Consider the following 17655-nt stretch of genomic DNA (forward strand, 5'->3'; position numbering starts at 1 on the left):
GAAACTCCCACCGCTATTAACTGCTCCACCTTGGACTGTACCACTTTTCCAGGCCAGGGGAAATATTGTTGAAAGGACTTCTCCAGAGGATGTTTAGGGAGCATTAAAAGAGCCCCTCCTGAAAGGTGCCTTAGTGTGGACCAGGATGGGGTTGTTAAGGATGGGTTAGACTTAGGGAGGCCTTGTTTCAGCTTCCTCTGATTGTGTTACCCTCCCTTAGGATGCTTAAACCGAGGAGCTACATAAAACCGCATTTGAAGACAAAAGTTAGAATAACAATCCAGATTATTCTCCTCTTGAGAATAAAAAGGGAATCGGAGAAAAAAGGCAGGAAAACGCGCATGCTGTGTATGTTTATCTTTGTGTGCATGTATGCGCTGATGAATTTTTGCTATGCAGTGTGCTTCTTATCATTTAGCTACAGGCCTGGTGAGTCTGTTGGGTTTGTCCTGGTGGTACCAGCTGCATACAGGCCAGGTGAGATGCTTGGGGAATACTAATGGGTCCATGAAAGCCCTGTGCATCAATTCAGACATGGTGACGTGAATACTGATCAAGCTTTTTGCTGAATCACAGCTAGACAGGCACAAGGCACAAAAGAAGCTGCTGCTTTTACACAAATAAAATAATGCAGACTAGAGAAAGGGCTTGCATTATTAAAGCAAATTGACACATTTAGAGAACACAAAGTTAGCAGGGAGTGAAATGTGAGGCAAAGGAGACAGAGAGACCAGACAGCTTACAAAATAGCCTCTATCTGTGTGTTTTTGTGTGCAAGCATCCCCCTTTTAGATGCCCATAGAAACACTTACCAGCTTAACAGCTTAGTTACCACCTCTTTAATACTGACCTTGGCAACGTAACTTCCTGTTGTGTATGCCGAGCACAACAAAAACAAAAGAACACTATACACAGGAACGGCTAAGTGAAAAAAAGTTCTATTCAGTACATAAACCTAGCAGGAACATTGCCATGACATCCAACCCAGTTCTGTCCTTCAAGCTTAATGAAACAAATCAGTCAAGTTTAACCCTGCCCTCTCTCTGGCTCCAGCCTTTGTCAGGAGGACATACCTGGCTCTAGAGTACATCATCTGTTCCCTACTTGTCTTTCTTCTTCTGCCTCAAGCCCTTGACGCACAAGTGCAGAATCCTTCATTAATAACAGCTCCTTATTACACGGGAGGGCAGCATGTAAACGCAAGTATGCCTTAACAGGTGCACAATTATTTGGGATAAAATGTAGTGCAAAATGCCTACTGAGATGAATGTGCATAGAAATCTATCTGATATATATACTTTTTCTTTCTTTCTTTCTTTCTTTCTTTCTTTTTTAAATGTTTACGTTTTGTGTGTATTGGAGGTGAATCCTACCTGATAAAGTGGCCTTGAAACACACCTGTGTGTGTGCAATAGATGCAGAGGCCCAGGAAGGTTCCTGGCATGCACGCGAATCCGCCGGATGGCTGTGGAGGTGAGAGTCCATAGCAAGCCCTGTCGAGTACAGACCACCTCATCTAAACCCAACAAGACAGCCTCCATCCCTAACTAACTACTTTGCCACCAGACGAATACACAGCAATATGAGTTTATATCAAAGGGACATCCACAGGTAGTGGCAATGAGATGGTATGATTAGCCTTTATTGTCCTCTTGATGCCACTTAGATCCAGTAGATAATACATGAGTCATTTCTAGAGGTAAGCCTGAGAGAGACAGGTTAACCCCCGTGTCTGTCTCCTCTCTTGTCCCTCTAGGGCCACTTGCTTCTCTGGGATTCACTGGAGTGATGCCTCCTCAAGGTCAAACCCTGCTAGTCCTTCTGCCCCAGTCCCACACAGCTAGTGTTCCCTGCTGACTCCTTCTCTCCTGGTCCTCCTCTCTTCCTGTCCCTTTTCTTCCCACTGAAGCAAAGCACCCTCTGTCCGTTGCTCTCAGCGTCACAAACACAAACATTCCCACTTAGGAAATGCAGCCGGTCTCTTAGTCTACCCGACTGGAGGTTGTTTTTAAAGCGATATGCACTCGAATACTGCAGCACACACTGAGGGAAACCAGTCCTCTCACTTTCTCTCTCACTGTCTCGGTTTTCAAGGAAAGAGGTATGTTTCTGTGGTAAGTCCATTCCTTTCAAACACCTGTTCAGACTGAACACTAAGTGTATGTTTTTGAAGGAAAAGAAGACTGGCACACATGTTATACAAGGATAACTGCAAGCACGATACAGTAGAATGAATCACAGTAACACTGACATCTGGTCACTTGGATTTTTGCCAGAATGTTTTTAAAAAAGGACATATTTTTCCCCCAAGCCAGTTTTCCCAGGCTGGAGTATCCTGGTCTGACCTATCTAAGCTTTGAAAAAAGAAAAATTATGCCTGCTCCAACCGTCTGCTAGTCTTCGCCAACTCATTATCGTGTGGAAAAAAAAGACTGAATATAATTCATTACATCAAACTAAGTTGTTTATTTGAGTCAGAAATCCACAATGAATCTTACACTTGCTTGCATACATCCATTTGCAAAAATGGCCACATGGAGGCAATACAAACCCCATATATAATCTCTGCCAAGCAAGCAGCGCCTGTGTGTAAATCCTTGCCAGTCTGTTATAAATTCTGGCTTAACAGCACTACTAAAACTAAAACACTACAGCTTGCATGAGAAATGCTCACTATGTTACGTCTGATAGAAATGTTAAAGTAACTCTAAAATCAAACACACACATTTTTTTTTGCCTCCTGCAGATCACGACTGGTTACAGAGAATTTTATTTATGGCAGTTGTGCTATTTAAAAATAACGCCTGCTGGTTTTGTGCAGCCAAATGCTTTCATTTTTCCTACTTTCGTCACAGTCTGTCCTCAGAGACTTGATCGATATAAAAATTCAATAACTCTGTACAGTACAGTAATTCTTTGCCTTTTCTACCAAACCACCAATCTGACTGTGTGTATGTGGGGAGGGGGGGGATTAAATGGCCTTTCGTAGCCCGCTCTGATTCATTGCGAGGCTTATTGATGCGAGGGTCATTTCTGTACTGCTGAGATAGTGTGCTTGTGTGTGAGACTTTGTGTGCATACAAATTATTGTATGACTTAAAGGAACCACAAACATATGAGTGGGAGGCTGTTGTGGTGTACATCGGGTTCAGAACATAACATAAGTAAACGTCTAAGAATCAGCTTACATTTACACCAACCATAAGCTCCAGAATACCTCTGCTTCCACAGCAATCATTTCCCATACTTCTATCTCAGGGTTTGACGTTGTCCTCTCAGTGGTGTCTTGAGAAACTCATGAGGAATGTGTGGTATTTGTGCAGTGTGAATTTTCCAAACTGACTGGAGACGCTCATCTCACAGTGACCGTAACTTACAAGGGGGTGTAAATATTTGTTTCGGTGAGGAGAGGAGAGGGAGGCTGGGTATGAGTGTGCGCTGTTCCCATGATTCCATGTGTTTGCTGTGTCCTGCTGAATCCTGGGAAAGGTCAGACAGCCACTGTGATGTAAACAGACACGGCCAACAGTGTCAGCTGGGCGGCTATCCACGAAGTAAGAAGACGGAGTGGAAAAGAGACTTTTTTTACATTCAGAACCGTGATGGACAAATTGAATTGACAGTTAACTAGTGAGAAAATCTACATAAGACACGGGGAAATCATCTGTCTGCTCCTCATGTATACATGTCTGGCCTCTTTACTTTCTCCTGTTTCTCCATCTCTTTTGGCCTCTCTCATCTCTCGTCTCTCATATCTCTCAGTCTTCCTTCTGCTCTCTGATTTTCACTCAGGCGTGTTACACTAGAGTGGAGGCAAGGCAGAAAGAGCGAGTGAAAGAGAGAGGAGTGGAGGGAAATGGGTCACCAAAACTATAAATTCACAAGCAGATTCTCAGCTGAGGCTCTCTGGCACACAAATACCTTAAACGAGCTGTGCGCGGGAGAGCAAAAAGTGCACCTGACACTGACACGTTGAAACACTTTATGCAACACTGAACCCGACACGTGACTTGCATGGGTCTAGATTGCTTTGGATTTTTCTTTTTTTTTTTCCCCAACATACAAAGACACACAGATCGATGTCATTGCAACAGAGCTCGTAAGTGACACATCCATATAGACCCAACCAGGAATTCAATTCTGATCAGTCTTGCTTAATGTGATCACATTAGAGGTGCAAGCAGAAAAATCAATAACATAAAGTAATCTGGCCCGAGAGACGGATGAATGCAATGAGCTTCTATATGTCTGCGTCTGTGAGAGTGAAAGAGTGCATGCTGTGAGCTTTAGTTTCACTAGTCCTGTGGGTGTTTGGAATAAATTAAATAAAAATATTGTTTACTGAGCATTTGTGCAATGAAAAACACCCAGTGATGACATGACATAAGCCTTTGAAGTATTGGGACTTTTATACTCTCTTAAGTATAGAAGTTGACCTAGTTCATGTGTTATATGCTCTAAATACTGTACACACATGCATTAAAGGGTGTTCACGCACATGCACGCACATATACACTCTCGCTCTTTCTACCTATCTCTCTCAAGCTAATCATTGTCTCCACTTTGCCTGGCAGATAAATATTAATGAGGATTACTATGTTACTGCAGCACACCCACGGGAAACCAAGAGCCTGCCACTCTCTCCTGCTTTCTAACCCTTTCCTGCTCCATCTCTCTTTGTTACTCCCACACACCCACACACACACACACACACACACACACACAATTCAAACAACTGCCAAAAAAAGTCTGCCACTTTAAGAAAATGCCTGTCCCCCCTCAACTCTCTAGATTTCTTAATATGCCGTACAATGATTCACACACAGACTCACACACACATGCAAACTATGAATAAACCCCTTCATATGAGTGAGTCACAGACATGCCTCGGTTCTCACTGAGACGTGTTATCTCTGTCTAACAAAGGGCACAGATTGTGCTGGGATATTTAAGGAACATTTCAGGGGTCTCCACATCCTGTTTTGTGGGAGATGGAGTTTTTTTCCCATCAGCCCACGATCATCTTTGTCTTTCTTCGGTGCTTGCCTAAAGAACATTATTGTGTTTCTTCCTATATCAGTTAAATGTCTTTATCTTTCGGTGTAAAAAAGGACCTGAGGTAACAAAAAATACAAAAATAAACCTGAATTGAATTTTTCCCCACTCTCTCTGTCTTGAGATGATTGTCATTTCTGTGAATAGAGAAGCAGATATAATGAAGAAATCTTACTGAGCTCTGCATGCATGTGGCAGATGATGGGAACACATAGTTAGACCGACTGACACACACACACACACACACACACACACACACACACACACACACACACACACACACATCCATCCCATCCATCTACTGGAAATGTTTTGGCAAAGGACACAAGACTCCACTTTCACCATAGCTACCCCGCTAGCAGACTGTCTCCATAGAGAAAGCATATCATCAGCAGCCTTACTGTCCTCAGCCTTCACTCACAGTCATAGGCGATCATCTCTTGTTTGATCTGTACAGATTTACTTTGAACTTGTATGCAGCTGCGCCATGTGTCTATCTGCGGGTTGATTTTGGACAGGCAATAAAAGACATGAAAAAAAAAAAAAATCATAGCCCAGAGTAATGAAAGAAACAGGGTGGAGAAGAGGGTGGGAGTCTCCCGTTCAACCCCCCTTTCTTCAGTGGCTCAATAACATTCTTCATTCTGAGCTGCCTTGGGGAGAAAAGGGGGTCCCCTTTCATGCCGAGCAGGGTGTGGTGCAAGAGGGGCCGTCACGAACCTTTAGCTCTAGTTATCCCCACCTCTTTCTTTTTTTCTCGCCTCTTTCTCCTTCTCTTTGTCTCTTTAATTGGACTGACTGACCACCGCTCTCTCACCTACAGTCCTGGGGGCATGTTGGGATCTCAGGAAATCAATACTGTAGCAAAGGAAAGGAGAGCTGTAGGGGCAAAAAGCTCAAAAGTCAGACTTTTTAGCAAACACGCAGAGAAATGATAAACAAATTACAGATATTTTGGGTGTTGTGTTTCCCTTTGGTTTCCATGTCAACTATTCAAGTCCTTGAATGAATTCTGACTCTAATGTCCCGGCAATTAGATCAGTCTGATGGGAAACAAGTAAGAGAAGCAAGAATGCCAGAATCCAGCCCTGACCTTCTCTGTGATTGGTCCAGACAGGATGTTTAAAGGTAACAAGGATCGATTAGTATTCCTGCCTTAAGTCTTGCATGGCTGCTTCTAGCTTTCAGCCCTGTAATGGTAACTGCTGTCAAGTTATTGTCTGTTTGGATTCCTGTTTAGCTCATGAATGTTTGTTCTGAACATGTGTATATGTGTTTGTGTGAACTTCTCCTTCTTTGACAGCGATCCCCCCCTCCCACCTTCATGCCCTCACTCCCCTGCAGTGCTCCCGACAACAACATGTTTCCCCGGAGACCGATTCAACCTCCTAAAATCAGAAATTGCACACAAACACTCGCACAGGCACAAACGCCAGTCCTCCCTCTCTCCTCTTTGTTTGTTTGGGTTTGGCTTTGTTCTTAATTTCACAGATAAAAGCTGAGCAGCTTTACATGATAGCAAGATAACAAAGGCAGGAAGATAATCCTAATTCAGCCAGCTCACAGAGGTAATCTAAACTGAAAAATATCCCCTCAAAGAAGCTGTTTTTTAAAGCTGTCAACACCAACTGTGCAATTTCTCACCACAACATCATGGTGTAAATACCATAAGTACTTCTGTCCCATTTTCACACTGATGCACAGAGGCAGAAGAAGGATGACGTCATATATAAAAGACCTGTAAGCAACAATCGCATGTGACAGACAACAAGATGCAGAAAACGTGTAACACAAATGGAAAAAACCCGAAACACAATCAAGTCCAGTTAACAAGGCATGTTTTTTTTGTTTTTTAATATGTCATAGATACTGACTGGGAACAAAGATAGCTAATTAGCCACTCGTCCATCACAAGCTACTGATGCAGACGTGACACGATTCATCTGCATTAGATTAGTGACAGGGCACAGATGAAAAGGTGCGTTTTCACTCTGCAATTTGCAAGTGAAAAGAAACCTGTAGGATCAAGCTTTAAAATATCTTTCAAGTAAGTTCCCGAATGGTTTGGAGCAAAGTGTATAGCCAGTGGGGATCCATACCCATTAACGTATGCTTTTTAAATGGGAGACGCTGAAGGACATGAAAAACTAGGTTCCAAGTATGTAAAATGCTTTAGCTATATTTAAGCTGTCAGTAATAAAATTTCCACTAGAACCTTTCACTTGCTTAGTCAGGTCATATATACATACTTATAAGCAGATTTCTTTCTCTTAGCCCTCTAGCCATCTTACGTAGTTGTATAAGATACAGATGGAGTAGAATGAGTTGTCTAACATGACAAGTCAGAGCAGGACATAGCTGCAGCTGTGAATAGAAGTGAAATCATTTCAGTGGCTCAGTAAGACCACGGAGAAAGGAAAAGTCATTAACCAACAGACAGTCAACATTTACAGAGCGTCGCACATAGAAACCGGCTTGTTCACCTGTCATCACTTAACAGATAAATTAGACAGTCTGGTGATTTAAAATAATTTTTGTTGAAATATTAAACGCTGTGTTACCTGTTTTGTTTGACTCATTACTATTTTTCATAAAAAGTGACGCAGTCACCGCCTCCCACATCGAGCCAGTGATTTTTTCCGGTGCGGCAGTACAAAAATGTGACTGAGTTTATGTAAATCACAACAAGTAATCCCTCTTCAGTCTGTCTGCTCACAGCTGGTGTTAAGGAAAAAAATGGGAGGAAGATAAATGGTATTCAATCAAGAGAGACTGTGTGTGAAAATCTGCTTTTCTCCGTTAATTAAGGTGATTTGAGTGAGGGTGTCTGTTAGTGGCTCCAGCCAATCAACGAGCAGCAATTACATTTCTGAAAAGGGCAGTGAATATTCAATTTCCTTCAATCAAGGACTGTTACGAATGCCAGATAGATTCAGACAGAAACGATCCACCCAGGAGCTTAAATACCAGCATTAAGAACACATAATAACACAAACTGAGTCTTAAGATGATAACTTGAATGCATCATAGCTATAATATAGTGTCTGACATGCTCCTGCCTCTGATCTCTTTCACTTCAACTGTATAGCTTATCATCAACAAAGAAACCAGGTTGCATTTTATGTACTGTGATGATGCAGCGGTGGTGTGTATATTTAGGCTCATAAAAACGAAAGCTTTTCCATCTAATTTATGATAGCATGTGCACAGCATGTGTTTTCTTGCGTGTGCTGGTGTATATCCTCTGCTCAGTGAAAGCAAGAACCACAAAGAAAGTGGCGATTCTCCAAAGGCCTCGTGGCATTTAGGAGTCCCAGCCACTCAAAGAGGCACATCTATGAGACCAAAGTCACCTCATAGCGAGTGAGTAGACTGAGATCTGAAAAGAAAGATGAAATTCCTTTTAGTATCATCATGCAAGCAGATTGCGATTGTTGGAATGCAAATCTGGAAGCTCTATATCTTCGGTTCGCACGTCACCTGAACACACACTGTATTTAAGTGTGATTCACTTAATACCAGTGCATTCACTGCATGAAAGAATGCTGACACCCATCACAGAATGAAAGCACAGCTGCAAACCTTTTTTTTTAAATTTCTTAAAGAAACATGACAATTAGGAGTAAACAACTTTGCTGAGCACCAAAAGACATGAATTACATGGCAAGTTACAGCGTGTCTTTACAACTGACACAAGGGTTAACTTTGCACCACACATTCCATGTAGCTGGGAACTATTATCTCCAGCCACCAATCTCCACCCACCGCACACACAAACACGTAAACACAAGCTTCTGGTGCCTTGCAGATGAGCTGAACTGTACTGTTTAAAGAAAAAAAACAAAACGATCTGGGACAGCACAGGATTCAGCGCTTTAAACTGGGCTGAAGTTGAAGCTTTGCTTGATAAAAGCCCATCTCTCGAGTTTAATTGCACTGACAGTGACAGGCAAACGAGCTGCACTCCCACTGTGAGACTTCCCTGTAACCTTGAAGCCGAGGACGGCCGAATGCATTAGCGGTGACAGAGACAGGCTGAGAACTACAAAGATTGACAGACTCAGACTGGCAGGACGAGAAACACAGAGAACTATTGTCCACTGTAGAGATTAAAAGCTTTGCTCTTGACTTGCCTTGCACCAACTCAAATCTAATATAGTCCTTTGGATTAGTCAAGAACCTTTTTTAAATCCCACTTACACACACAACGATGCTTAAAAAAATACTGTCAAACAGACATAAAGTCAAAGAAGGAGGGAGAAAAGTGAAAGAGGTTAACTGAGGGAAGCTTGTCTCTTACCCTCTCTGCACTGTTCCTTCGAAGAGTCCCCACCGGCAGCTTAAGCATCAGCCGGCGGGTTCTCCCGGGCGTCACTGCTCCCTGAACCACCATAGTACGCTCCAGAGTGCGCGTGTCTGTGGGTGTGAGAGCATGTGTGTGAGAGTGTGAAGTGGGTGTCCTCGCTGTCCCGTCCAGCCTGACAGCCGTAGTTCACGCGAGCTTGCGCGTGGCGGTGTTAGAGGGAAGGAAGAGTGTGATGTGAGCGTAGCTGTAGAAGTCCCACACGGGTCCTATGTGCCTCTCTCTGCTTCTGTTTCCCTCTGTGTTAAAAGGCTTCCCATTCTGCTCCACACAGTTACACTCCGCTCTGCCGCTCATGAGGTGAATGAGTGTGTAAGAGTGTATGGGAGGGAGAGGGAGTGTGCTTTGTCTCTCCTCTCTTCTCCCCTCTCCAGCTTTGGCAGCTTCCCCTCCCTTCCTCACATACTCACTTCCTTCAGTCAGGGGCTTAACCAGGTCACTGGATTAATGTGACGTTACAGCTCTTATTAGCATATGCACTTGTGTCACTTGACTCAATAATTATTGTGTGTGAGCATATATACCCCCACCACCCACACAGCCCTTACAGGGAATCACGTGGGGAACCTCAAAAGGAATATGGGATGTTTTGCCATCTGGTAGGGAGATTATCTTCGAAATCCCACATCCCAGCTTTCTCTCCCTGCACTGTCTGGAATAGAACACAAAGGAAGAATACATACACACTCACTAGCATGCATCCTCACAGACCAGCATGCATGTTGCTCATGCATGCAGATATTGATCATATTATCACTCGGTTCTTTGCCTATATGGGGGCAACTGTGGCAATTGGCCAGAGTTTTTTCCACAAAGCTGTGACAGCAGTGGACAGTTTGGAGTATTGATCTGGCCTTTGCGGAGACCTTTTATCATGGTAAAACCACAGCCGTAGAGATCTGCGACTAGCTGCGGCTTCATTCAGCTGAGTCAGTCCTCTGTATCCACCATTGTGGTCTTTACATGTCCATTAAAGCTATTGGAATCAAGAGTTACTGCTGCACCTTGTCATATCTACATCATCACTCACTGCTGTGCTCTTTTTTTACTCCGGCACATCAATACTAAGCTGTCAGCTGATTAAATAAAGTGAATCGACACGCGCTCACATATGCAAAGCTGTTAGGTATGCACATATTCATGCACACATGCACAGCTGCGCACATCTCGAGAAGGCAAGGTAACCATTGCTAACCAGTAACACTGGAAATATAAACCTGTAAGATTTAGCTTGGTCATCCCAGTCAAGAGGTGAACTGATCCTGGATCACAGAGCAAAAATTTAGAGTAAAGTGATTAAAATGAGCAAACTAAGCAACTTCTTCCTTCTCCCATATCATTTCTTTAATTGAGGATCTCTGACAGCTTTCATTACACGAGACTATATATGTCACACATACACAAACACACACACAAAAAGACCCCACACATTGTGTTAAAGCCAAGAGCCAAGCATACAGGAGGAAATCATCTGCAGTGGTAATCCCCAGAAAGCATTATTTATTCATCACCCTGGCCTCCATCGGTGTGTGAGTGACTGTGGCCTACATGAGAAATATCAGAGGGCTATTTTTAAACTTGGTGTGCAGACATCCAGGTCTAACAGATAAGGAACCAAAATGACTTGGTTCATTTCTCTCTCCCTCTCTGCAATATGACTGGTACTCTGTGTGGTGTGCTTCCTTGACATTAATTCACATCGTGATGACATAGTTCAAGCTCTGCTGCTGATTGGGGAGACAATGCACAAAATCCTGTACTGTACATCCCCTTGACAGTGAGATGAAAATGCACCCTTCTAATAGAGCACTTAAAGTTTGGTTTGCGATCCTTTGTTCTCTTCTTTTTTTATTTGCTTCTTTATTTATTTATTTTTTGCTTGAAATGTGCAATAAACTCCTCAAATCCACAAAGGTGATAAGCCCTCTTCTTGACAGGAGGGAGAAAAAAATAAAGGCAAGTAAAAACAACATGCTACTATTCTTGATGCCTCGGGCTGCTTGCACAATGACCCATTTCAGTCAACAAGCACATAAAGCACATAAAAAAGTAAAGCAAACGGGATTTGCGCTCGGTAACAAAATACATGAAATATAAACCTGTGTACATGATAAAGAGCAAAAACATAAATTTGTAGGAAAAAGCTAGGAGATTCTGACAAGCTTTGCTTCACAAGCACCCGCTGTCCTCAAAGTGAACCATCAGCTATTAATACATTTGCAAAAAAAGAAAAAAAAAACTGCAGAGAGAGGAAGAGAAAGAAAAGAAAATCTACGCCTGAGAGACGCTAATGAGGGAAACAAAGCAGCTGGATTGTCTGGGTTTTATTTCTGCGGTTCTTTTTTTGTGCGTGTCTGCTTAGTCTTTGTTCGTAGTTGCAACAATAAGAAGCGATGGCTCTCCAATGCTAGACTCCCGGCATTGTGATGCATTAATTTACCCCGATAACCCAGCCAGTCTCTGCCCACGGCTGTCTGACTCATCCCTATGGTCCTGCTCCTCAACTCTGTATGTTTGTGCGTCTGTGTGCGTGTGTATGTGTGTGGGAGTATGTGTTTATGGAAATGCCCTCTAGTTGGACCGACTCCCCGTCCCAAGCGGAATGGAGGGGGATTGACTGTTTACGTTTCAAGACACCACAAATTACAAAGGGTTGAGTTACAGCATCATCGCAGGCAAAACAGATAAACGATTGTATAGCTAAACAGTACCACCCTGATAGCGTAACTCGATTCGCTGCTCACTGTGTGCTTTCATCTGCGCTTCTACATGTATGCCAGCCTTGCATCTCCTGAGAGTGAGATGAGCAGAATGTGGGGCCTCCCCACCCTTCATCAGGCCAGAACCAATCATAATGACTTCTCCACAGGGAAGCATCCACTTCAATTACCATCTTCTCAGCAGTGTCTGTGTAAGAGAACCCGGGAAACACCATTACATGCTAAGAAAGGTAATGGATCGCCTGTGAGATTGTTTTATATGAGTCACAGTAAAAACTGGGGCATATTTGTGTTTCAGAGAGATTTGGTGCAACGCTAGGACAGGTTGTCCTGGTCAAACTGTGTCGCTCAGCACACATCTGCTCAACCTGTCTGTATGTGTGTGTGTGTGTGCGCGAGAGTGTGCGTGCAAATTGCAAACCTGCTTAGGTGTTGTTCCGTAATATTATTGTTCAAAGCGTTGGCACCAAAGCACTGCAGTCAGGCTGTCTTTCTAGCCTTAGGAACACAGAAGATAAATGTGGCCTTTAATAAAATCTTTGTCCAAGTGCAGTCCACAAATACACTGCTATTATCCAGCCATCTATGTCTTAACAGAATTACAATATATCATTCCAATGGGCCAATCAGCAGTCTATTAGCAGGGCAAAAACACATTTGAATGTGGTGCTAGATGTGCAATATGCCTCAGAGAAAAGCATTCAAAGCTTCTGAATTATTCACCCGAGTGTGCTGGAAGCCCTGAGCGTGTGCTGGGCCAGCTGACATCCGAATCTGAACCATGATGGAAATTGAAGGATGAATGATAATGGCTCATCGGTTTTATCCGTCTGCACATAAAATGGGATCGAGTTTATGATAATTTTGTTGTTGTTTTTATTAAATTTATTTATTTAATTCTGTTTGAATGATCCTGCTGCCAAAGACTAATGAGGCAAGTAAATGAGATACATCTGATTGCAGAAACTGACTATATTACTATACTTTTCAAACTTCTTTTTCAAAAGAAATTCGAATAATCTCTTTCAAAAAAAGCAGTTTCTCTGTTCTTGTAAATATATTCCACTCAGTAAATCGTACAAGACCCCCATAAATAAAAACAAATTGATTCTGCTATCACATATTAGTAGAGCCAAACTCTGATATTGCTTATTTCTCTCAGCTGTTGTTGCCCAAAAGCTATCAAAACACAACAATGAGCCATTGCTGCACTGGGGGACATAGTTTTTTTTTCTTTTGTTCCATTAACATGAATAGGGACTGTAGTTTATTTTGAGTCAATCCCCTGATTCTGCAACTGCAAATAGCCCCGCACAAGGCATTATTTACTTCTTCTTCTTTTTGTCCAGCTTTTAAATATTTATATCTCCAGTAGTAACAAATGGGCTTGGGGCTGCAGGATGCAGACAGTGTAGAGAAAGACGGACTCAAATAACAATGAGAGATCGACTGACACATGCTGGTTTTGTTCTTCTTGCAGGATTTTTTTTTTTTTGTTAATAAGAAAGATACTTAAGTCACATCTCAATCAATATCGAGATCAAAATATTTCAGATTAAAGGACAATTGATTGCTGGGGAGCAAACGGGAGAGTGAGTGACGAGGTGCAAACAGAAAGGGGAAAGAGGTCAGCTCGCACTAGCTGAACAATTTTGCCACTGGTCAGAGAACTGGTCAGGGAACACACCCATTACATAACAGAATACTCTCACATAATACACTCAGTCAATAGCCAATGTTTGAATCAACACATCTGCAGCAGTGCAGTCAAAAGAGAATAGTTTGCTAATAAAGAGGCTTTTTGTATGCATGTACTGTAGACACGCATGTTGTATAATTCCGTAGCAAAACTCTCATTGTGACAAGGAAGCGCTTGGTATCGGTACGTCACAGTGTTTGTGCTCCTGGCGGAGTGAATGCTCTCAGAGACCACAGGCCCTTTGTGACCAAATAGCTCTCCCAAAGATATAAACCAGTGCTTTATGGCTGCTGGAAGCAGAGGAGACGATGGAGACGAAAACAAACAAAAAAAAAAGCAGAGCAGTGCATTACAGCTGTGATGGAAGCAGTCCCATCCAGCTGAGGTCTTTCTCCTTCGGAAGAAACCGGGGGATGGGGGAGACGAGAAGGGATGTAGGACTAAGGAAGAGTAGGAGATGGAAGGATTAGTACCGCCTGCAGGCTGTATCATAGATGTGATGTTGGAAGAGATGATTGGGAGGTGTTTGTGGGGTGCACAAGGAGGAGATTCAATTAAACTACACAGGGATTGAATGCATTTTTAATCACGCTGCCTCAGTTGCTGATGTGACAGTCAGCCTTTGTGCTAGATTGCGAGGCATCCTCTGCAAGAGGAGTTGCCATGCCTCCCTGTCTGTGTGTCCTCTCCTCTCCTCATAGCTCAGCAGCACAATGCACAACAGCTCTGGCGTGAGATGATATGATGCCAGAAACCAGTATTTCATAGCAACAAGAAAAAAATCCAATCAGCAGATACAGATCACATTACTGGTTCATTAAATTTCAAAGGAGCACACACGTGTGAGCTTATTTTAACAGTGTTGAATTTAAAAAAAACAACAACTTTGCTGACCCGAAATATCCAGCTTCCTGCGAGCGAATGTGGCAACAAAATAGTGACCTCCTTTTCTAGTAGTAAAAGAGGCTGTGAAGGAAGTTCATTGCCTCGGATCCTCTCAGCTTCCCTAAATCATTCATATGTGCAGCTGTGCTAATGAAAATAGCAGTGAGCCCTTGAATATAGCTGCGCACTTCACTGCTGCTCTAAGCCAGTGAGCAGCATAGATAGGGCTCTGGAGGTCTTTTTCTACCAGAGGATGGAGGACTGCTGTCATTATTCTAATGATCCTTAATTTTCCTATAACGATCCTGGTCTCTGAGCTTAACTGTCCTAATTCACACATACACACAGTCAGACTTATTGAATACACACTTTACAACAAGGACGACTATATACAGTATCACAGGCCTGATCCATAACACCATCTACTGCTGGTAAGTCTTCCAATATAAGTCCTTAATTCCCCCTTCCCTTACTTGATGGTTCACTGAAATAGGCTTCTGCGTAGCTCACGTCTGCATGTTGTGAGTGTTTGTGTATGCATGCATTGCCATATGCGCATACGTCTAGCCAGCAGTCTGGAATGTGTGCACACGATTTGAATATTTCTCATTTAAGTATGCAAAGTGGCCAGATAACCCTCTGTTTTCCACCCTCTTCCAGCAATTAGAGAAATAAATAAAAAAGCGTTCTAATTAGGATGTTGAGAGGAAATGTAGAGGAAGGAAGCATTTTCCTTACTCCAATTTTTCCGTCCCACATGCGGTGCATGAATAATCCAAATGTTGCTCTGGCCATAAACAGTAATCTTTATTGCCATGGTCATAAATCATCCTTTGGATATACAGAAAGAAAATGACCAAATCTCCAAAGTAGTTTGATGGATCCGCGCATACAAAAAAAAAAAATCCCAGCATATTTCAGTGACACTGAAGCCCTGTGGCAGCGGATTGAATGCTGATAGTGCTCACTGAATATATATCTCAGGGAAGACAGATTACAGTTCCTTGAACAGATGCCTGTGCCTGTAAACAATGTTAAAGGGAAACAGCAGCTTAACGACCAAACTCATTACAGCAGCCGGCAGATCAAAGCAACCAGGGATTCTGATGTCACATTTACAAAGTGTGTCTGTCTGTGTGTGTGTGCTGAGGTAGACCATGTAAGCTGCATGTGTTTTTGTATCTAAATGTCTGTGTGGGATGCAGTTCTAGCAGCCCAAAATGCTTTAGCAACCACAGGGATCTGAGTAATCTACCTCTATCCAAGCGTCACAAGCGACAGAAACACGCCTATCACATCCATCAGACTTTCCATCTACTTCTCATTCCTCTTTCATCCCCCATTTCCTCATTCTCGATTCCCTATTCCTTTACTTGGAGATTTCGTTCATTGCTAATCAAAAGATTTATAGCTATCGAGAGATAAATATGAAGGATGCAGACCACAGAAAGTAAGCCCACTGCCTACATTTAATACTTTCGAGTTGGTTGGACGAAAGCTCCTCATACGCTGAGTTAAAATTTCCAAAGTTTTAAGTCCCTGGGCTGACCTTATGTTGACTCACATATTAGGCCAAGCAGTTCAGGTTATATTCCTGGTCAGCCAATTTATTCCATAATTCTCCCTAAGCAGAGAATTTGATGGTTAATAAGCATGTGTTTTCAGCACCAATTAAGAACAGAGCATCTGGAATGTTGCATGAACATATGTCAACCCCCATCTCCAGCTGAAATTATGCGCTGGAGAGGTCACCCATATAAAACACAGAGAAGATGGGTATATTAAAGCATTTTTTAAAGAGATGTTAAAACAATGTTGAGCAAGAGAAACTGTGGAGAAACTTACGAAAACGTCCATAAGCATGTGTTCCAAGGTCACCTCTAAGTCCTCGAGTCGTGCAGAAAGAGTCATCGTTCAACTGATCAACAACCACGGCAACAAAAAAAGAAAAAAGAAGTAATTTTTCTACAAAATACTTAAGAAAAATTCTCTTTCTCTCTTTTATTCAGTTCGCTCATGGGATTAATCCTCATAAATAACTTAAAGAAAGTAATAAAGCCATATCAGCTATATAATATCCAATTCTTCCAAGGAGTTGTGCCAGTAACAGTCCAACTTAACTTTTCAACAATTCACTTTTATTCTCCATCCACTGCAAGATTCCCAAATGGCCAGCTGTAACAAACAAGACTATCTCCAGCAAGTTTGGCTCCCAAATCTCCTCTTCACATCTAAGTTATGATCCATGAGAGAAATGAAGACACTGACAACTCCCTGGCAGAGGGAGGGCAGAGGGTGGTCTCACTGTTCTTGCTAGGATGCATAGAGGAGGATGAGGAGGAGGAGGCGTACGGCTTGATGGGAGAACTGACACTCAGAGAGGCAACTATTTTGTGACAAAGTCATATGTCTGACTTTTTTGATATCGCTCTAACATTTTCCAAGTTGTTTGAGTTATCTCTACCCTCTTTTCACATTTCTCTCTCCCCTTCTTGTTCTCGGCTCCTTTTCAGGTCTCTGTCCACAGTGGGCGTCTTTGTGCGGAGGGAGAGCCTGGGGCAGCTGATGCACAGTTCTGGGTGCTCTTGGCTGGGGTCATCCTCTCTCACACTGGGCCTCTCATCAATGAGCCTTTGTGGTAGCCTCATTAAGGGTTGGCCTTGGATGCTGAGGCTCTCATAGACACACAAGGGGGAAAACAAGAGCGATATGGCCTGGATCTATGACTGGAAGCTTATGTAACAGTTGCAGCAGGGGTGGGGCGGGGGTGGGGGGGGGGGGGGTTGTAGAAGGCAGGGTATGTGGGGGAGACTGGAGGCGGGAGGGGGAGAATAAGGGTGCATAGCCGAGGGGGCAGTAATTCAGTAAGAGGGGAAGGAGAGCAGAAGCGAGGGGAAGCGGGGAGACAGAGGATGTTGGTGGGACACTCCTTG

General features: G+C 43.0%; 1 protein-coding gene across 9 annotated transcripts in view; it reads right to left on the minus strand.

Moving 5' to 3' along the window:
* The window catches only part of frmd4a (FERM domain containing 4A), a 99434-nt gene that overhangs the window by 45028 nt on the left and 36751 nt on the right, over positions 1 to 17655 (minus strand). For 3 of the 9 annotated variants that reach the window (XM_040025511.1, XM_040025509.1, XM_040025513.1), the window contains exon 1: positions 1374 to 16683. The exons of 2 other annotated variants lie outside the window; for them this stretch is intronic. In XM_040025511.1, the coding sequence (XP_039881445.1) occupies positions 1374 to 1541 (168 nt within the window). In that variant the 5' untranslated portion in view covers positions 1542 to 16683. Of the gene's footprint in view, positions 1 to 1373; positions 17440 to 17655 lie in introns of those variants that run through there. 4 more of the 9 variants (XM_040025515.1, XM_040025514.1, XM_040025516.1 and 1 more) reach the window with 3 other exon arrangements.

Source organism: Simochromis diagramma, unplaced genomic scaffold (genome assembly GCF_900408965.1).
Source record: "Simochromis diagramma unplaced genomic scaffold, fSimDia1.1 OVJJ01000293.1, whole genome shotgun sequence".
NCBI lineage: Eukaryota > Metazoa > Chordata > Actinopteri > Cichliformes > Cichlidae > Simochromis > Simochromis diagramma.